The sequence below is a fragment of the Crocuta crocuta genome, unplaced genomic scaffold (genome assembly GCF_008692635.1).
Source record: "Crocuta crocuta isolate KB4526 unplaced genomic scaffold, BGI_CrCroc_1.0 scaffold427, whole genome shotgun sequence".
Taxonomy (NCBI): domain Eukaryota; kingdom Metazoa; phylum Chordata; class Mammalia; order Carnivora; family Hyaenidae; genus Crocuta; species Crocuta crocuta.
This window is the reverse complement of record NW_027533273.1, coordinates 2,612,621-2,634,314: the sequence shown is the minus strand read 5'-3', so window position 1 is coordinate 2,634,314 and position 21,694 is coordinate 2,612,621. Positions and strand designations below refer to the sequence as shown.

At 41.0% G+C, this 21,694-nt stretch overlaps 1 protein-coding gene across 8 annotated transcripts in view; it reads left to right on the top strand.

The window, feature by feature from the left end:
- The window catches only part of MGAT5 (alpha-1,6-mannosylglycoprotein 6-beta-N-acetylglucosaminyltransferase), a 327,080-nt gene that overhangs the window by 206,438 nt on the left and 98,948 nt on the right, over window positions 1-21,694 (top strand). For all 8 annotated transcript variants that reach the window (XM_077747860.1, XM_077747857.1, XM_077747859.1 and 5 more), the window contains 5 exons: window positions 4,133-4,204; window positions 5,811-5,972; window positions 9,262-9,431; window positions 12,891-13,025; window positions 19,213-19,346. In XM_077747860.1, the coding sequence (XP_077603986.1) occupies window positions 4,133-4,204; window positions 5,811-5,972; window positions 9,262-9,431; window positions 12,891-13,025; window positions 19,213-19,346 (673 nt within the window). The remainder of the gene's footprint in view (window positions 1-4,132; window positions 4,205-5,810; window positions 5,973-9,261; window positions 9,432-12,890; window positions 13,026-19,212; window positions 19,347-21,694) is intronic.

Below are 21,694 nucleotides of genomic sequence, written 5' to 3'. Positions count from 1 at the left end.
GGCGAGTTTACCTTGGGAAGTCGCCAGCCCCTCGGAGCCTTGATTTCCTCACGTGTAACCTTGTCATGTTGCCTGGGTCACAGGGCTCCTCAGGGGATTAAATGATGTAATGTGTGCAAGCTTATTTGTTCTTTTCCCCAGAGACCCTCACTTAGTATAAACTTTCAGTAAATGTATGCTTATATAATGTCATTCCTTGAGACATTATTCTATTAATAACCATTTATTATAAAAAAATCATCGCATGCAGATTAGCATAAAGAAGAAAGTGAAAAGCACCCATAACACCATCATCCAGAGATAAGCTCACCTTTGTTATGCATTTTCCCATTTAATTTTGATTGCACTTACTATCTGAAAAATACAGCATGAAATTCTATATGTCACTGATCCATTAGAGCAAAACACTTCACATTAATCACAAGAGAAGAGGCCATAACAGTGCCTGATCATTATTCTTTCAAGAGTAGAACATTACTATCAAGAGTTATACCAGTTATGCATAAATACGTGCGTATGTATGTTAAATCTCCCATTGGTTTTTGCTGTAATTTTATTACTTCTTTCCTCTCTAAAATCTAGCTTGAGGGGTGCCTCGGTGGCTCAGTTGGTTAGGCACCTGACTGCGGCTTAGGTCATGATATTGTGTTTCATGGGTTTGAGCTGACAGCTCAGAGCCTGGAGCCTGCTTGGGATTCTGTGTCTCACTCTCTCTGTCCCTCTCCCGCTCATGCTCTGTGTCCTGCTCTCTCAAAAATAAATAAACATTAAAAAAAAATAAACATATAAAATCTAACTTGAGTTGTAAATGTATCTACCAGCAGTTTCTTTTTTCTTAAATGTAATGAATGGTCCATTCTACAGACCTTGAAAGTAAGCATGACCTACTTGAGCTGTTTAGACTGTTTTGATTCACATTGTGCATGATTAAGCTGCAAAAACTTCTCAGGTCAAAGAATGTTACATCATTGGGAGGGGCCATGTCAAAAATCAAATCAGTTAATTTTGCATCTCCTCATTCCAGAAAGGTTTTCTATAGGTCTCTCTCTGTGGAATACGTGTTAATGTTCCAAATTTCTAGCGTGGTTTTTCCTGTTTTTCCTGCCTCTACATTTTGTGGCCTAAGGATAGCGTGCTACAAAGATTGGTTCTGTGAAAGGAGTTTTGCCTTCAAACTGAAGGTTATTTGAGTCATGGTTTGGCTCCTCTATTGACTTTTGTGTGCCTGCTGCCCTGAACTCAGGTGGTTTTCAGTTCTTAGACGTGTGGTGGTGATTTGTGGACTATCCCTGGCAGTGGGCATGAGGCAGTCCTGCCCCGGCGCCCAGGCAGGAGGCAGGGGTGGGAGTGGGCATTGGGAGGGGCCAGTGCCACATCCGTGGTGCCTGTGGTGGGTCACAGTTGGATGGCGACCGAAGTATGGCCGAAGGGAGGGGAGGGAAAAGGCAGCAAGCGGGCCGATGTAGGCCCTGAGGGTTCGGAGAACGGAAGAGATGGTAAGAATGCTTTGGACTAGACGTCCTCAAGAGCAGGAAGGCGGTGGGCTCATTCTGGGATCCAGCTTTCTTAGTAGGATGCCATTGCCGTGCTAGGGGGTTAGACTCATGAAATGGCCCTGGGTAAATCAGGCAGAAAATAAAATGAGGGATTAGGAGGTTGCATTATTAGCCTTGAGCAAGATTTTCCCCAAGCGTTATTAATGACCCTCTTATTTAGGAAAATGTTGTTCATTTGAGGGCTGCTTGTTTCGGTACTTAGAGTTATTGCCAGTCCTGGCTTGCTTCCAATCTTGGTAATCCTCTGAGGTTTCAGGGAAAAAAAAAAAAAAAAAAAAAAAAAGGGTTTGTTTTGTTTTTTCCCCCCTCCCCATGGAGAAATTGGTTTATGTATAATTTAATTAATTTGTTAGCCAGTCACCCTATCACTGTGTGCAAAAACAGCAACCTTAAAACCCCACCATCTTCATTCGGTGTCAGGATGTTCATGATTGGTTTGTCCTCCATTATGGGTGAACATGTAGCAGGAAGATGCCTTGCTAAAAGCTACAATACACTGACTCCATGTTCTGCACTTTCAGGGATGCCCTTGAAGCCTTGCAAAATATTACCCAGTGATTTAGAGCTGAGATAGATGATCAGTTTCAAAGAGGAATTCAAGTCCTGAGTATTCTGTAGGGAAGTCATATTTCAGAAGATCACCTTGGACAGTATTTTCATCAGAGGGAATTTTGGAAGGTTCTTTTTAGGACGGAAGAGTGAGGAGGGAGTGTATTCTCCTTTATCAGTATCTTGTCCTGCTAATGCCTCTCCTTTCTGTTGATTTTCCTTATTCATCGTCTTGTTTCATCTTCCCCTATTATGCTATTTGTGGGGAAGCTTTTTTATCCTGACATTTTGCTGTGAACATTGTGTGACTTAGTGTGAGGCTGACTTCACATCTGTGCTCTGCTCGCTCCTCCTTACCTTTGTGTGGGGTTGAGGGTCTCACGTTGGAAAATGCTCACTGCAGTCCATTTGAAGCCTTCATGTTGCAAATAGGCTTCATAGCGATGTTTTATTTAGTCCATTTACAAAAATTTAATTTGAATTAAATAATTCATTCTGGTCTAAGAATACAAGGTACAGATGTTTGCACTGCTGCTGGGACCAGCTGAGGCTTCATCTGCTTGCAGCCTGCTTTTCTGCTGGTTTTGCCTCATTTTTCACATTTGTGGAGCTCTAGATATTGCTTCTCCTGGTGATATTGCTGTAAGGTCTCCGTAATTAGACACGGGCATCCGAGGCAAGTTAGTATTTTCGTTTTTTATGAGTAGAAACCATTTCAGCTTTCCTCCTGGGGAGTCTTTTGGAGTCCCTGAAGTCATTCACAAATATGGTAGGAGTCTAATTTTACGCCACAAGAAAAAAAGAGAATATTGCTCTTTTCCGATCCAGGCATTCCACCCTCCCCCAAGCTTTGTTCCCCTCCGCTTACTGCTTTCACTTCATTTGCAGTGGCAGATGGCTTTATGCAAATCACCCAGTTATTTTGGTCATAGTACAAATCACCTTGCATTAAGAGCAATTTCTAGATTAGGGAAGCTGCTGTGTTTGTTTGAAAACGCACCCGGGGCTGGAGGGCAAACCGTGGTGACTGAGCCGACTCTACTGACCTACAAGGCGGTGGCCCTGCGTGTACCTGCCTGCTCGCTAGCCCTCCGAGGTACCCCCTGCCCTTTTGCTCTGTGTCTATAAGTCCATCTCGCCAGAGAAAAACTGTAGAAAAAAATACTTTGGATGGCCCTTCCTTAGCCATCTTTCATAATGTCACCATGTATTTGTACATGGATCACATGCCACCTTGGAGTTGTATGGCCAGCAAAATTAGTCAGTGCGGTTTTCCTTTTTCTTGTCCTAGAAATAGTGGTTTTTGCCTACTTTGCTTCCATAACCTTTTTGAAGTAATTTCTGCAAAATCTTTTCCTCTTCCCCCCAACTGTCTCAACTTTTGTGCATTGACAGAGCAATCCATCTTCTAGAATGGCTCTCCCAAGATTACTGAGGGGTTTTTTTTTTTTTTATCCTTTTTCCTTTGGTCTCTTCCTCCAGTAGTTTTTACCATCTTCTTCCTTGAGATGAGATAGTGTGCAGTGAACAGCCAGAAAATAAAGGAAAGCCTTGATCAATTAGCCTTAAACGATCAGCTGCTTTCCTAATTCTGAGATAAAAGATTGAGCTCCATGGCTCAAATGCCATGTCTTTTCCTTTCCAGACATGCCTCAGCAGCGACCGAATCGTTCCTGCCCTTCCATTCTCATTCCCTTGCAATCTCAGTCCAGTCCCTTTCTGCCATAAGACCTCTTCTCCTCCTGGTGTACACATGGGAGGCTTACCCGATGAAGGAATCCGTCACTGTGAAGAATCTTGAAGGACAGATGTAAAGTTTGACTGTGGGCTCCATTTGCTAGGGTTCTGTCTGAGCGAGTACCTGTCTCTGTATCACTAGCTGAAAGCGTGAAAGTCTGACTGATGGTAGTAATAACCAGTTAAATGTAGTGCTCACGGTGGGCCAGGAAGGTGCGTGGTGCTTTGTTCATGCATTAATTCGTTTCCAGAAGAACCAGCATACTTAATGTCTCTGATATATTTTTCAGGTTGAAAACTGGTGTCCTCATTTACCTTGGAGAGCAAAAAATCCCTATGAAGAAGCTGATCATAATTCATTGGTGAGTGATTTTGGGAACTAGGCTTACAATGTGGTTCTGATGCCAAGTAATACACATGAAGTCTTCTAGAAACGGCAACTATAACCTGAAATAATGGTAAACTGAAGAACTTCTATCCGCAGAGCTGTGGAAATTTGGGTGATCAAATCCGTTAACCCGTAGTGTCTGTTTATTGAGCAGTTCTCTGAGGGTTTCTGAGAGATAGGCTACCCATAGGAATAAGGAAGGTGATGGTTGAAAACAATGTCCACACCTGTGCTATTGCTGAATTAGAGTCCAGTAGACATGAATGTGGAAGTGATGATCTCAGCCCGCAGGGGTTAGGACAGGTCGCAAAGAGTCCATGACTTTAGAGCTGAATTTCAAATGGTGAGTGAGCTCATAGTAGATCAGGGAGAGGAAGGTGCATGTCATGTGCGGCGGAAAGGTGTGTGAGCAAGAGTTCGTTTTCAGGGAGTAGAGCATGGTTCAGTGGACAAGGGAAGATGATATCGAAAAGATCAGTAGTGACTGTGAAAGGTTTTCTGTGCTGCCCTAAAAGCTTAAGTCTTTATTCCGTTAGACCAGGGATCAGCGGACTTTTTCTGTAAAAGACCAGATAGTAAATATTTCCATCTTATCAGGCTGTAAGGTCTCTGTTGGAACCGCTCGATTCTGATCTGGAGCACAGAGGGCAGCATAGACAGGATGTAAATGAACAGGCGTGGCCGTGTTCCGGGGAACTTTGTTACCTAAACGGGCCCGCAAGGAGGATGAAGATCTGGCCCCAGGCCACAGTTTGCTGACCCATGCTGTAGACCATGAGAGTCTTGGGAGATGGTTGGCTCCAGGAGGGATCATGTGAGTTTTGAGAACGAAGGGTGGTGACCGCTGAGAGATGGAGTCAGCGTGTTCTAGATATTACCTGAAACAAATACAGGCGTTACTATTTTTCTGTTTTTTTCAGTCACTGGTTGTATCCAGCTATGTTAGAAAAATGTTCTTCCTGGCTTTTAAATTATTCAGTCCTGAATTTTAAATCTTATTTAGCTGTGGTAGGAAAATGGTATTCTTAACTGTTAAAGTCCTTAGAAAAAAAGGAACTTTTGTTGGTTTGGGACTGGGACAAAACTGTAAATGAGCATTTATTTCCCTACTTAACTTTGTGGACACAAGAAGGCTTTTCGGCACTCACCATAATGCCAACAAGCCTCTTTAAGAATTGACTTTACTTTTTACTGGAGTCTGCCACCTCTCAGTAGATCCAAGCGGCAATAAATTCGGGTGCAGAGAATTTGAAGGTACAGCAAGCATACTCATTGTAAAAAAAAAAAAAAAAAAAAATTCATCTTGATATAACTCAGGGCTTTGCAATGACTCTGGTGCCTTTCTCATTTTCCAATTTTTTAATGATGTCCCTTACAGCAGGGCAGCAGTCAGGGGCCTTTACTTTAATTTGTCATCTTGGGGCCTGAAAGTAAAGCTGTGCAGCAGACAAGCCTCACTTTTGAAGCCCTGTATTTAATTGACTATCTCTTTCAAGTTTTCAAATGTCACATCATGACAACTATTATGCTTTCTGACTTTTTATCTTCTGCTCATTTTTTTATTAAATTTCTGTTTCTAGGCGGAAATCCGCACAGATTTTAATATTCTCTACAGCATGATGAAAAAGCATGAAGAATTCCGGTGGATGAGACTCCGGATCTGGCGAATGGCTGATGCTTGGATCCAAGCAATCAAGTCCCTGGCAGAAAAGCAGAATCTTGAAAAGAGAAAGCGGAAGAAAGTGAGCTTCTGATTAATTCAGTTCAGTTAGATGCCAGTTTTCTTTTAAAATCCGATTTTGCTTGGAAACAAGACTAAGAGAAATGTCATGTCTCCAGTGATATTCCCTCGGGGTGAATCTGCTCAGTCTATTGTATAGCCATTTTGGGGCTTTCCTTTCCCCAGTTAAAATAATCCTGCCTAGCAGGGACTGGCACACATGTTTCTTGGGTAAAGCCAAGCAGAGTATCTGCCTGTAAGATTTCCCTTTGACCCTTCCTGACTGTCTCTCCCTGTGGCATCAGGAAACGTAACCTTGGCTTTACCCAAATACAGCCTTGGAGCGCTGGCTATTCGATCGTAATGGCAGTCTCCTTTTTGGGGTACTTGTCAGTTCTGGGGTTTGGGCACCTGGTGCGTTCTGCTACTGCTACGTTGGGTTGGTACCTGTGCTTACGTTCCAGAGAGAGAGATGCTATCAATTAAACTAGAGGCAATTTGTTTGAAGTTGATGAGGATTTGCTTCGAAAACCTCTGGAATAACCCTGAGCCTGAAAGATTTTATACCCTGTTAGTTATGGGTTCAGTGGCCTTGGTTGGCTTTAGATAAACTGTTCAGATGACCAGCAGCAGAGCAAATTAAACAATATTTAGTATCCGCACATAAAAATTAATTAAGAATGACTTTGGTATCCCTAATTTGACTCCTTTGAGATCCTCAGAAAAAGGAAATACAGATGAACTTGCAGAACCCCAAGTCATAGTTTAGTGGTTCCATTTAGCTTAGATCCTTTGAGTTTATGTGACAGCAGGTCCAAATGTTCAGGTACCAAATAGTCCTCTGTAGAAGAGTATGAGGTCAAAATTCCAGGTGGGCTGTTAGAAATAGAGTATTTTTATATAATCCTATGCCATAATCTCTAGGATACATTGTTAGATGAATAAATATTAGGTGGAGAACAGTGAACATTGTTTTTAAAAGGAATAGAGAATTTTATATATCTGTATACCTACAAGTGTACCTAAAGTTTTTTACATATATACACATAAGCTATATATAATATACATTTGTGCTTCCTCATATTGTTAAAAATAGAAGGATAAACCATGAAATTAAAAATAAAGGAGATGGATAATGGTGTTGGTTGTGCAGCACTGTGGGTGTATCTAATGCCACTCACCTGGACACTTAAACTTGGTTAAAATGTTAAATTTTATGTTATCATATATTGTACCACAATAAAAAGGGCCAAATATGGGAAAAGAGGGAGTAGCATGGTGGCAGCAGGTGTAGAAACTAGACTTATCTAAATGTATCTTACTTTGTAGATTTGGTACTAAAAGCATTTTACATAAGGTAAAACAAAATTTCACTACAAAAAAAAAAAAACAGTACCTAAAAATCACAAGGAAAATAAAATATGAACTGAAACCTATTCAGTTTTGCAGTAAACACACAGGGAAAGACTATTCTTAGTGATTAGAGCACAGTCAGTTCAGCATTTCTGATGGGATATCACAAAGGACTAAACAACCGCAAAAGATTTTAAGAGAAGTTTTACTAATCATGTAGTAGGTAGTGGTGTAGATATCTTCATTCTGAATCCCTTGTGCATATTAGAATAAAGCGAAGTACTTATGTTAGTGTCCTTGAGAAGTGAGATTTTCAGTGTGGGAGAGAGGAAATGATATGTGTAAGATGGATAATGTTATGAAAAGATCCTATAATCCTGAGTTTGAATGGGAAGTACCCGTTTGAATTTATGATTTGTTTTATCTTGGATGAGAGATAAATTTCCAGCTACATCCACCAAAAAGGGCTATAGACAGCGATCAACCAGAGTCGTCCCGTAAGCTCCAGACCTTCATCTTAGATACCATCTCTGCTAGATGGCATTAAGAGGTTCTTGGAAAAATCGTTGGTGAAGGTCTGAGACAGATTATACGGGATAAGCTTAGAACACCTGTCATACCAAAGGGCAAAGTAACTCTCCAAGCCTACTAGAACTATATCAGAAGAACTTAGAAGCCAAGTTAAACAGCCTCCCACTGGCAAGAGGGAACAGTGTGGTAATCCATAAGGATTATAACTACGGTTTATTGAAACACATCAAGTATACTTCTATCCATGATTTGATAATGATACTTTGAAAAAACTGGACTGGTGGTCATTGGAGTCTGCTAAAGAGCAAATTGGTAATAGTGCAGAAGGAATGATAGAATATTACCATTTTGCAACTCCTTATGGATTAATGCATCTAATTAGCGATCAGTAGCTGGTAATATCACCAGAGATATGCAGTGTCCCCACTGACGGAAGTACGCAGCACCACCTCTGCAGTAGTATTTCCAAAAATATGAAATATGAATTTGATCAGGCCTGCAGACCTAAATACTAATTTACTATAAATATAAGGGATGGAAGATTCTGGCATATAATCAGCAAAATCCAAAGTGTGAGAGACTCTACTGAAAATACCTTCAGTCCCTCTGACAAATAAATTGCAACTCTCCCCACTCCCAAAGGATGGAGTTTAAGAAACCTAAGAAATAAATGAGACACTTAACAGTTTATCTACTTTATTTCACTTCTGACTCAGACAACTGCAGAAGAGAAAAAAAAAAAAAAAGGAACAGTTGAGCAAGTGTAAACATTAGCTGGAGAATGAATGATCTTAAGGAATCCATAACTATTTTAGGGGTGATAGTGATGTTACAGTTATGTTTTGGACGGAAGGGTTTTTTTTCCTTTTAGAGATACAAATTGAAATATTTGCAGATGGAAGGCTATCATCTCTAGGATTTGCCTCACCATAAGCTATAGGGGTTGGGAGAAAATAAAGGGTATACCTTAAATAAGATTTGCCGTGAGCTAATAACTGTGAAATTTATGTGATGAGTACATTGGAACTGACTGCATTGTCATTTCTGATTTGGGATATGTTTGAATTTTTTTATGTTAAAATCTTAAAAATATCCCAACTGTGGGAGGGAAATAAACACCAATATTGTTAAAACGAGATTTTATTGTTCTGGCTTACTCTCCATTAATTCTCATTTTCCAAATATATCCTGCTTTTTAAAAACTGTCCATATCTCGTGCTCATAGCCATAGCAAGGGCAGTAGTGACTTTATTTCCTTCCATTTTTTGGGTACTTTCTAGAAAAATCTTATGCCACATTGAGATTTCATTAGAACGTAAGCGTTACTTTAGAATTGGTTGATTGCTTTTGGTGTGTTACTATGGAGTTTGTACTCGGTTCAGTGGGAATCAATATATGCCTCTCCTTTATTTTTTTTTTTTTTTCAGGTCCTTGTTCACCTGGGACTCCTGACTAAGGAATCTGGATTTAAGATAGCAGAGACAGCTTTCAGCGGTGGCCCTCTTGGTGAATTAGTTCAGTGGAGTGATTTAATTACATCTCTGTACTTACTGGGCCATGACATTAGGATTTCAGCTTCACTGGCTGAGCTCAAGGAGTAAGGAGATTACTTTTCAATTTTAAAATCAGAATACAAAAAAGAAATTGTAAACTCTTAAAGCCCTCTATTAGTGTGTAATTTCTTGTGGAGGAAAATGAAAGTGATAATTCACTAAACAGGAGATAAGAAGATTATTTTCAGGAGCTAAATACATACACTGTGAAAAGGATAATATGTTTTCATTGTAGCTGCAGGCTCTAGAGGCTTCATAAATGAATGCCAGAAAATTCAAACTAAGGAGCTTATTCTTTGCTATTACAGGTGCTTCCACCATGTGCAACACAAAACATTATTGACTTTCCTAATTCTCTGTCTCTTGCTGAAATTCATACCATTCCCTACTCAACTTCAAGCTGTCTCAATCTTCAAACAGAGCAGACTCCTTTTTTATAATTTAATTTGGATAGAATGATTTTCTTGAAAGCTCTGCTCCAGTTCTTTTTTTCAGTAAAGCCAACTTTCCAGTCTGAATCTGTTCACTCTACCTGGCTTTTCTGTTTCACTGAAATCTATTTCGGGCTCTAGCCCTCTCCTAATCTCTTTATAGATTGCCACAGCTGGCTAGGCAGGAATGCTTAGAGCTCCTTTGCTCCTTTTGGGTAACTGCCTATGGAGACTTTGTACCCAGCAGCCAAGTGATTGTGTTGGAGTGTGTCAAATGTTCCACACGAAATACTACGAAATACCTTGAAATGAAATACGCCCCACCCTGCCTCTACTTTATTGTCCAGGATACTGATGCCCGGAGATGCAGCTTGTGATAGGTCCAAAGTCCACACACTTGATAAGCGGCAGTGTTGAGGTGAAGGCAATAATATCAGCAAGATAATATAAAGTGTCATGTTTTAAATGAGTTCCATATGCTAAAACCATGATACGGGCGTTAGTGACAGCAGTGTCAACAATGACGACAACAGAGTGTTGATGATGACTAGTAACAGCTAACATTTGTCAGGCACCTACTGTACATCAGATAGTGAGCATTTCACATATTCTATCTTACTCATCCTTAGCGCATACTTTTGGAAGTAAGTGCTATTGCTTTCTGCACTTCCAGGGTGAGGAAACGGAGTTGTTCAAGGTCATGTGGAAAACGTGAGAGAGCTAGGATTTGAGTTTTATCCTGTGTCTGTGCTCTTGACCACTGTACTACATTGCTCCTTCCAGATCTAGATAAACCTGAGGTCTTCTGACCCCTAAACAACACCCTGTCCCTTTGGCATGCTGCCTCCTGCTTGCTTTAAAACACATTGTGTGGGGCCGCCTGGGTGGTTCAGTTGGTTAAGCGTCCAACTTCGGCTCAGGTCATGATCTCACTGTTCAGGGTTTGAGCCCTGCATCCGGCTTTGTGCTGACAGCTAGCTCAGAGCCTGGAGCCTGCTTCAGATTCTGTATCTCCCTCTCTCTCTGACCCTCCCCTGCTCATGCTGTGTCTCTCTCTCTCAGAAATAAATAAAACATTTAAAAAACTTTAAAGCACATTGTGTACATGACCATGAAGTAGATGCACTCATACATTCAGCATTCTGCAGTCCTCTCTGAGCACTGGTTCTTGCTATGGGATAGACACAGATGACCAGCATGTGTTCAAGGAAATGCCAATCTTTGGTAATTACAGCTAATACATTGCATAATAATTACACTAATTGCACTGTGGTTCGTACTGATTGAGGCACGGATGCTAGAATGTAAGCCAAGGGGGTACAGAAACTGAATATTGCTCACCGTGGTGTATGTGGCACCTAGAATAGTGCCTGGCACCCAATGGGTCCTTGTGACTATTTGTTGAGCAGATGAGTGATGGGGTGAGTGAATGAATGAGTGAGTGGGTAAATAAATGGAGAACGTGGGATCCCTAGGGACAAGTGCTTCCTAGGGAGATCAAAAAAGGCATATTAAGGGCCTACCAGGCAGAGACTTAATTTATTGGTCCAGAAGTCTATAGAGGTCTTTAAGCACTGGTGATGGCTGGATATGTCTTATTTAAGAAGATAATTATGGGAGCAACACAGAGCAGTGGTTCCTGAACATGCCTGCACATGAGAATCACATGGGGATGTTAAGAGACTCCCAGAGCCCAAACTGTATCCCAGGCTAATTAAATCACAATCTTAGGGGATAGGACACCGTCAAGAGTATCTTGATGTTTCCAGATGATACAAATGTGCAGACACGTTTGGGAACCCCTAAGAGACCAGGTAGACCAGGAGTCTACAAGCTCTGGCTCAGTGCGCCACATGAAGTTCTCTGCCTGCTTTTGTTAATAAACTTCAGTGGGAACACAGCCACACTGATTGTTTATGTATTGCCTAATTCTGCTCTTATTCTACAAGGGCCGAGTTGCGTAGGTGAGGCAGAGAATGTGTGGTCTGCAAAGACTGAAGGATTCACTACCTGGCTGTGTACAGAATCATTTTCACATTCCTGGGAAGAAACAGACAACCTCATACGGTCAAAAGGCCAGATGAGAGGAGAGGGGGGTGCCCGAAGCAGTGTCAGTGTGGAGCTGCAAGAACAGAACCCCGCCGTGAAGTAGGACGGCCATGATTTGGTGAAGGGCGGTTATGGGGCGTGGGCAGGGATAACAAGCACCGCTGAGGACTGATTTCTGGGCGAATGGCAGTGTGGGCTGGTTAGCACTTTTTACCCCCGCGTGGGAAGTTGGCGTACAGTCGGGTATGTGGGTGCTCTCTGAATGCAAGGGTAGGTTTGTGTGGATGGGTGAGGAGATGGGTGGATGGAAGGAAGGGTAGTGAGAAACTATCAACCATGGTGCCGGGTATGTAATACAGTCTAGTTGGATGGAAAAATTTGACCCAGAAAAAAATAAGGAAACAGTAGAAGACAGTATAGAAGTTTATATTATAGCGGCTAGAAATGGACATTGAGGAGGGCAGTATGGGCTGGAGTAATGAGACCAGGTTCTGTGGGGGAAGCAATAGTCACGACTCAGGGTGTATCTGGTATACATTAGGCACTTTCTATTAATGCCTCATGTAAGCACCCAAAGAATCCCTGACAGGTTGCTATCTCAACTATCTTTTCTGTAACAAATCCTGTTTTCTGGTAGGTGGGGTATTTTTGTTTGTTGATTTGTTTTTGATGAGGAGGAAGGACCAGAGAGGTCAGTGACGTGTCTGAACTCTCACAGCTACTAGTGGATCTAGATAGTAGGAACAGATTCAGTCCCAGCTCTTCCTTAGTTTCAAAGTGTGTGTGTGTTTGTGTGTGTGTGTGCGCCCGTGCGTGTCACTATTTGCTTTTTCCACAGTCAGAATCCGGGCTATGGATAGGCTGTGCTGGGTGGGCAGAATTAGGCAGCAGATTGAGACAGGCTATGCCATCCTCCCTGACAAGATTTTTAGGATGCAAATCTGGGTATTAACCTTGTTAAGTGTAGTTATCTTGAAATAAATTGTTTTTTTCTATTTTTCCTCTCTTGTGCCCTTTTCCTAGAATAATGAAGAAGGTTGTAGGAAACCGGTCTGGCTGCCCAACTGTAGGAGACAGAATTGTTGAGCTCATTTATATTGATATCGTGGGACTCGCTCAATTCAAGAAAACTCTTGGGCCTTCCTGGGTTCACTACCAGTAAGTGCTACATGCTCTTCTAAAGTGTATAAAGGTGTTGTGTTGTGTTGTGTTGTGTTGTGTTTTAACAAGGGTAATATGGTTACAGACAGAACAAACTTATCAAATACTGTCTTTTGGATAATGTGGCGTGGGGTCTCTCATTCCTAATTGAAATTCAGATTTTCCACAGTGACTTTTTACTTTCAAAGGCTATTCATTCTTTTCATGGATTTCTTTTAAGAACAGGAAGTGAGTGTCCAACCTCCTCTCTACCTTCCTTGATGCTCAGCTTACCTCTCTTGGGGTGCCTACGCCAGTCTCGTTTGTTTAAGTAACAATTGGGATAAAATTGTGGACAATGTCACTTCTTGTGCTCCTCTGGTTTAGAGAGTGACTCATTTCTCTTCCCCCTTCCCTCATCAGTTGTCATTTTTGAAAAAGCTGTGACTACGTTGTCTGAATGCTGGGGTCTTACACTTTTTAGGACAAGACCCCTGCTGAGCATGACGTGAGTGCACATCTTTTTCATTTCAGCGAAGAACCCATTGTTCTCTGCAGTGCGGGTTTGGGGTCATGATTTTCTGTTTGAAATGATTTTACATCGTATACAAGCATGGCTCTAAATAACAGTGAATTATGTAATGAGGTTGATCAATTTTCCATTTTCTTCCAATCTTTCTAAAAAAGGTTTAGTTTGATGCTACGATACCTCCAGCAAGTCTTCTAGCACGTACATGCATTTTTAACAAAATGAGAGTAACTCTAAGTTTCAGCCTTCAGGCAAAGTATCCAGTTTGAATTTCATAATAATTTTTAAAGAAGAGAAGTATGGGTTTGTTTGTTTGTTTGTTTGTTTTTGGTACCTTCCACTTAACTACATCTCGTACTGGCTTTTATTTACGGTCTCTAAAAGTTTCCAATAAATGTAATAAAGATCATCTTTTATTGAATGGTGTCAGTGGTACCTATATCTGGGTAAAACATATTGCGTTACTACCATTTGACTAACTGATAGTGAATGTCGATTTAAGCCAAATTCCTAAAAACCCATTTGGAAAATCTTTCAATTAGCGTGACTTAGAAATTCTTCCATGTGTTTCTTTTTTGTTGCTACTGGGTAAAGAGATGTTTTGATGTGTTCTTCTAACTTAACCAGTAACTGAATCCTTAACAGTTAATCCTTAACTGAATCCTTGAACTAGGTCTGTTTCAAGTTAGTTTATAGTTTAATATTATTTATTAACTTGAATCCTCAAGCTTATGTAAGATTTCAAGCCCTTTAGAAATTCAAAGGAAACAGAAAGTCAAAATGTTAGGAATCTTCTCCAAAACATACTAAACACCCATTGTCTAGAATTTTCTTGTCAGTCGCTATCATTTTTCTCACTGGGCGGCGAAATACTCAGGGACAGAGGAAAGGGATTCACTGAGAAGAGATTGTGTATTTTTCATTTTGTTTTGGATATAGTTTCATGAGAAAGCAAAAGCAAAATCTTGGTTTGGGCCAGGATAATAACACTCTACCTTCTGCACCCCTTTTTTCCTGTTCTTTTTGGTTTTTTCCTTGAAACCTTCTTCATATATCTCAAGCTGTCACATTTGTTCTCAGTTATGTGGAAATAACCATCTTTCTTTTTGGTTAATAAGCCATGTAAGTAAACAATCATTTTTCCCCCTTTTTAGCTACAGTCTTAAAAAAGAAAGAAAGAAAGGAAAGCAGAGCCCTTGTTCTCTGGCATTTAGCAAATGGCAGGCATCTGGTAGATGCGCAAAAGGAACAAGGCCTCACTGGCATCTCTAGACTCACATATCCTTACCATTAGGAAGGGCTGTTGGGATGGAAAAGTGCCCTCAGTGGCAGTGTTTGGGTCAATTAAAAAGGATGGGTTCATTATTAAAATGGTTACTACTGATTGGTATTTGAAGCTTGTTGGATGAAAAGAGACCGTCTCAGAGGGGTTTCATGGAAGGGTGTAATATTTATCCTCCCTTTCTTTAATAAATTACCTATGTTAGTGACACTAGCTGGCAGGAGGTCTGTTAGGACTTTGGCCCTACAGTCTTGGCGGTGTGATGAAGGTAAGATTTCATCAAAAGACCAAGCACGTTCTCTAGAAAGTTGCTTGCACATTTCTTTCCCTTTTGAAGATCAGACATTCTTAAGACTCTTTGGGTTCATCTTTGTGGATGGGAGATGGTATGAATTCCATTAAATGAATTCCATTAAATCCATTAAATCTGATCCTTCATGTAGGAGCAAAACCTTGAGTCCTGTCAATCTTGGAAGAAAATATTTGTAAATTCTGTCTGATTTATATGGGGACCCTGGAAATTCAGTTACACCTGTTTGCAGTGCCTACATGCAATTAGTGTATCGCTAGGGATTGCAAAACTCATACTCATTTTGCTTCATATGATTTCTTAGCCGAGCATTGAGGACACACAGGAAAGTGAAACGCAGATAGTGAAAGATACACCGTGGTTTTTTGTTGGTTTTATTTTAGAGAAAGAATGAATGGGGGAGAGGGGCAGAGGGAGAGAGAGAAAGAATCCCAAGCAGGCTCTATGCTGAGTGCAGAGCCCAGTGAGGCTCAATCCCATGATGCTGGGATCATGACCTGAGCTGAAATCAAGAGTTGGACGCTCAACTGACTGAGCCAGCAGGCACCCCAAGATATACCATATTTTATGTCAAACTCCAAATAAGAAAGTAGGTCCTGGCAAACAAGTTGTGCACGTCCATCTTATAGCAGTGTGGCCCACAGCAAAGAGAACATGCCAGAAGTCATTTGGCATTACTGCAGCGATTCCTGTTAGAAGGAGGCCAGCTGCCTCGGGCAACAAGGCAAATACCTTTTGAAGTCATCAGTCTGTTCCTGATGGTTCAAACACACAAAAGACGTTAGAGGAACTACATAAACATTAACAACACAGACCCAGTTCCAAACACACAGCTGTAGAATGTGATCGAGAAAAGAAAACTGTAACGTTAAAGCTTCTCTGCCGTACATAGAGGTCAGTCCCCTGCCTCTGGTTTATAAACCAAACCCAGGTCAGCTTAAAAAATAGACGATTCCCAAACCAAAGCTTAAGTATAAGGATGTAGAATTACCATTTTCTCAGACACTCAATCATTCATTCTACAGCTTTCTGCTGGGAATAAGCCAAGCATCACAGAGCACTGTGTCTGCCTCTGGGCTTGCAGGCATTAGGCTCCTACCAGGCCTCTTTACTCATCAGGGTTTTTCTTAATTATCCAAATTCAAAATAAAACCAATAAAACTCAAAGTTAGAAATAAAATAACAAGCCAAAGCTAGGGAGGAATATATCCTGCTAGAGCAGATTGCAAATGAGTGGAAGTAGCCAGAGCCTTGAAGATACAAGTTTCTCATGACAAGGGTGGCCCGTTTCCTCCCTGCTGTGGCTACACAGAGTGCTGTAATCTTTGAGTCCCAGCCCTGGCCCTCAACAGGAGCCGAGCAACCCCCGCCCCCGCCATCCATGTGTGTCCCTGTTCCTCCTCTTCTGCAGCCATCTTTACAAGGAGGACCATTGTCCCTGCCATTTTCTGAACGATGCCATCTTTCGCAGAAGAAAATGCACTGGCTTCAACCAGTGGCTTCTGTATCTTCTTTAAAAATACAAGTTAAAGAGTTAATATAGGAATTTTTTAAAAAGAGATTTTTATATAAGTTTTTTAAAGTTTATTTTGAGAGAGACAGCATATGTGATTGAGCCTGGGGCAGGGGCAGAGAATGAATCCCAAGCAGGCTCCATGATGTCAGTGCAGAGCTCAATGCAGGGCTTGATCTCATGAACCGTAAGATCATGATCGGAGCTGAAATCAAGAGTTGGATGCTTAACCAACTGAGCCACCTAGGCATCCTTTTTTCTTTTAACATAAACATTTTTATTGTAAGTTTTTATATTAAAAAAATATATAAGTTAAATATTGGGAATCATTTATTAAGAGTCCAGGAAGTTCCCAAGCTATTCAGAGAGCAGGTGAAACGCACCCTGGTCAGTTCCTTGGGTCCCTCACTTTCTTTTTCCTGTACTGTGGGCTCCCATTTCTGTCCACCTCTTGGCTGCCAGGCTGATGATGTGTTCTTGGTAATAATGTGAAAACTGTCAGTATATGGTAGCATGTTCCTTGATAGCCACACAGGAATCCAAAATAAGGAAACTTTTTGTATGGTCGGCTTGTATTTCTTTCTGCCTCTTTTCTTCCCTTCCGTGTCTAAACAAACGGTGGTGCTCTCTGATGAGAAAATCCTCACACTAAAGTAGCAATCTACTCTTGATTTTTCTGGAAAATACAATCTGATGTTTGCATTTTATTTTATTTTTTTATTTTTTTGAATTGCACAATGATGTAAAAGAAAACAGAGTTGAAAGAATGCCTTCATAATAGTGGGAAAAGGAAGAAAGAAACTGAATCTGATACTTAGAATTCACCATTATCTTATTCTAAAATGTGGGCTTTAATATTTATTTGCTTTTATGCTTATTGGTTCATAAAGAGCCATCCAGAAGTATTGCTGATATATGACCACAGAAAACAGAACTATTTTTATTGGCCAGGCACATGCTACGTTTACATTAATGTTTTGAGACTCAGTAATGAAATAAATATAAGCAAATTCAATAAATTCTATTTTAGCATCAGTTCCTTTCTTGGAATTGGTCATTCTTTGAGGACTCTAAAGCAGTGATCGGCAGGCTCTTTTCATAAAGGGCCATGGAGTAAATATTTTAGGCTTTGTTGGCCATATGGGCTCTGTGGCAACTACTGAAGTTAACTGTTACTTAGTGAAAGCAGTCATGGACCATAAGTAAACAATTAGGTGTGGCTATGTTCAAATAAAACTTCATTTTTGAGCACTGAAATTTGAATTTCATCTAATTTTCATGTCACAAAATAATGCTTTTAAAAAAAATTTAACTTAAAGATCATACAAAAATAAGTGGTACAGCAGACTGGGCTGACCGGATTGGAACACTTTGTTGAAAGAGCCAATGAAACATCTTCAATTTCACTTCTTCAGGCTCTGGAAGAAAACGGTAATGTGCGTTACTGTTAAATAAATAAAAATCAACACTGCCTATTGAGTGAGATTCTAAACTCTACCTAAAACTAAATATTCTTATTAATTGATGAAAATGATAAATGTCTGTTGAAAGAGATAAGGTACGCCATGTGCTTTCAGGAGACGAAAACCTCCGTCTCTGTCCATCTGGACTGTCGTAACAAAATGCCCCAGTCTGGGTGGCTTAAAAACAGCATTCATTGCTTATGGTTCTGGAAGCTCAAGTCCAAGATCGGGGTGCTGGCATAGTTGAGTGAGGCTCTCCTCCCTCCATGTCTGAGATTTCTTGCTGTGTCCTCACCTGCTGGGAGGGACAGGGGAAGTCTTAGGGATCTCTTTTTAAGAGCACTGATCCCATTCCTAGGGCTCTATCTTCATGACCTAGTCACCCCAGAGCCCCACCTACCATTACATCACCTCTGGGGATTAGGATTTCAGCATAAGAATTTGGGAGGTGGGATGCAAACATTCAGACCAAAGCCACCTCTAAAAATGATAATTCTCTGTTTGTTCAACAACTCTTCATTAGGCACCACCGTCTGCTCAGCCCTAGCTCTGGGTACAGCAGGGGCCATCGCGGTCTACAGTGCCAGCTCTCATGGGACTTTTTATTTTGCTGGTATTTGAGCAATCTTCTGTGACTAGTCCGCTAACCTAAAGTAGATTGGATCTGCGTGTGATGGTTCAGGCTCAGAAGTCACACATGGTGATGTTTGGTATATATATTCTAAAGTCTCTCACTACCCCCCACCCCAATAGTGTTTCTGATTAAATGTATTTGTCAGGACACCCAGGTGGCTCAGTCAGTTAAGCTTCCAACTTCAGCGTGGGTCATGACCTCATGGTTTGTGAGTTCCAGCCGCACATGGGGCTCTCTGATGTCATTGTGGAGGCTCTGTCCCCACTACCCCCCCCCCCCCCACGTCTCTCTCTCTACCTGCCCCCCCCCACTTGCACACATGTTCTCTCTCTCTCTCTCTCAAACATAAACATTAGAAAAAATTAAAAAGTATTTGTCCATTTTTGGAGGTCCCTGAAGGAGGTGTTAGAACTTTTGCCTTTGTAACTTCGGGGTCAAGATTATAGTTTTATCCACATTGCTTTTGCCTTTCAGGTGCATGCTCCGAGTCCTGGACTCATTCGGCACTGAGCCAGAGTTCAACCATGCTAACTATGCCCAGTCTAAAGGCCACAAGACACCCTGGGGAAAATGGAATCTGAACCCACAGCAGTTTTATACCATGTTCCGTGAGTATTCATGCCTCACCTCTGCTTTCCAGAATACCACGGAAGACAAATGGGAAAAGAAGCTAGATGGCCATGTATTTTGGGTTATGATTTCCCAGGGCTCTTAGCTGTAGCAGTGTGTGCTGTGGAGTCTTTCCCTTAGGAGTAACTGGGGTTTTGTTTGTTTGTTTAATTGGAATTGAAAGGCCATGTGAGTATTTTGTGAAAAGCCTTAGAAATGTTCTTGAGGAAAAAAATGTTCAACACAAAGTATCACTGGAAACCATTTGGTAAAGTACTTAGCGTGGACTCTGGATGGGCAGCCGCTAAACACAGTTCGCTCCGCTTGGTGCTGCATAGGGTCCCCTTGATTACTGATGAGGAGTGAGCTCTTTCATGCAGATACGTTTTCCAGAAAATTAAGTCTTAATTATTTAAACACGAAACGTTGTAAAGAAAAAAGTCAGCTTTTTTTTTTTTTTTTTTTTTTTTTTTTTTTTTTTTAAGGGAAAGGATTTTAAGCTCTCTTTCATACTTAATCAGCTTCTTAAGTGCAGGCCCCAGAATGAAATCTCACTTTCTCTGGCTCACACCGTGTCATTGTTGCCAATAGCGGTGATAATTTTAGGAGGTGTTAAACGGACACCTAAAAAAATGGTGTCCTAACTGACTCCAGCAGTAGGTATTGGCATTTTTCTGTTTCTCTACTTTTCATTTCCCACTTTTGCCATTTCTTACTGCTGCTATCTGTTTACCACCTCTATCCTCATTACTAATTAGCTGAGGGCTATGGAGGAAAATCCCATATTTAACAGTGGTCATGCTAAAAATAAATTTATAGTTGAAGTCTGCATATCTTGATGATGAGGTGAAGTCCTCTTCTGGAAATGAAAGGTCACATGAGTGAAACATCAGTTCATTTGGATGCTCAGAGTGGAGAATTCCCATTTTCCAAAATTATCAGAATAATTTTAATCCAGAGATTTTCATCCTAGAAGTAGCATCTGAAACGTGAATCTGTTTGCTTTGTTAAGACCCAGGGGACCTGTGGCCTACTTTCTCCCTGTGTGGTTGCCCCTCCCCTTTGCAGCCACCTGAAGATGACCTTTTCTCAGGTTCACTGAACATAACAAAGAACACATTGGACTCAGGCTTGCATGTGAGATGCGAGAATAAAGAATTAAGAAGGGTTATGGCAATTGGGAGGTGGTGATTTCAAAGTCAGGTCATGGTCATGTGTTCTCTTTAGCAAGGAAGGATTTGTGAGAGCATGTTACATGCATGGTGAACATTATTATTGCCCTTGGAGTTAGGTCATTGCAGCTGATGCAGTTAGCCTATTGCAGCCTGTCCTAGGGCACCGTTTAGGAGATAAGCTAATATACGGCATGTTGGGTGTTGGATGGCTGGTCAGCACAGTAAGGCATGATTGGACTTAGCCTTTGGTTTGACTTTGTTGTCTGACTTTGAGGGCCTGGGATGAGGTGGTAAAAAATAACGTAAGAAGTGATTTGGTGATTTTCAGCAAATGAAAAATGTTAGTCTAAAATGTCCAGAATTGCCCGAAGATAGGCTATGTATATGCCCTCTGCAAGATGGTGTTGGGTGTTAGGAAATAGAAATAGGAAGTGTTCCAGAAAGTATAAAGTTCTCTTTTAGAAAGTTGAAATTCAGATTCCTAACTACCTATTTTGTTCTCCATGAATGGAGAATTTCAGCAGTGTTGGTTGACTGAGTTGAAAGAAATTCACTGCTTAAAATGTAACTAAAATGAAAACAGATTAATTCCTATTAACCTGGGAAGGGGCTGAATTTCCTAAGTGACTCAGAATTTCCTCAGAATCAAGAGGAAAATGGATACATTTCATGACCTTTAAAAAAAAATAAAAAGAACCTGAATGGTAAAAACATAAGCAAATTCTACCTTGGAGGGTTGGTATTCTTTAATATATAAAGAGCTTCTAAAAACTGAAGAAAAAGTTGTATGATCCGACAGGAAAATGGACAAAGACCATCACTTGTTTGGAGGAAAAAGAAGCTTCTTGCCCCAGACATTTGAAAACACTTTACCCTCGCTCACCATAAGGAGAAATGCATGTTTTAACTGCCCCAAGACACCATGTCCCAGCCATCAAGTTGACCAGAATCCAAAAGTTGGAAGCATAGCCATTCCAGTGGTGAGGGTCTGTCTTTTCCTGCCCTGCTAGTGAGCCTGGTACTAACTGGGGGACTCTAGTTGTCACAGTCTACCAAAACTACCAATACATCTTTCCTTTGACTGAGCAGGTCATATCTAAGAGTCTATCCCAGGGGATAAGTGAGCAAAAATTAAAAATGGTGTGTGCACAGGTCATTTATTGCGGCACTAT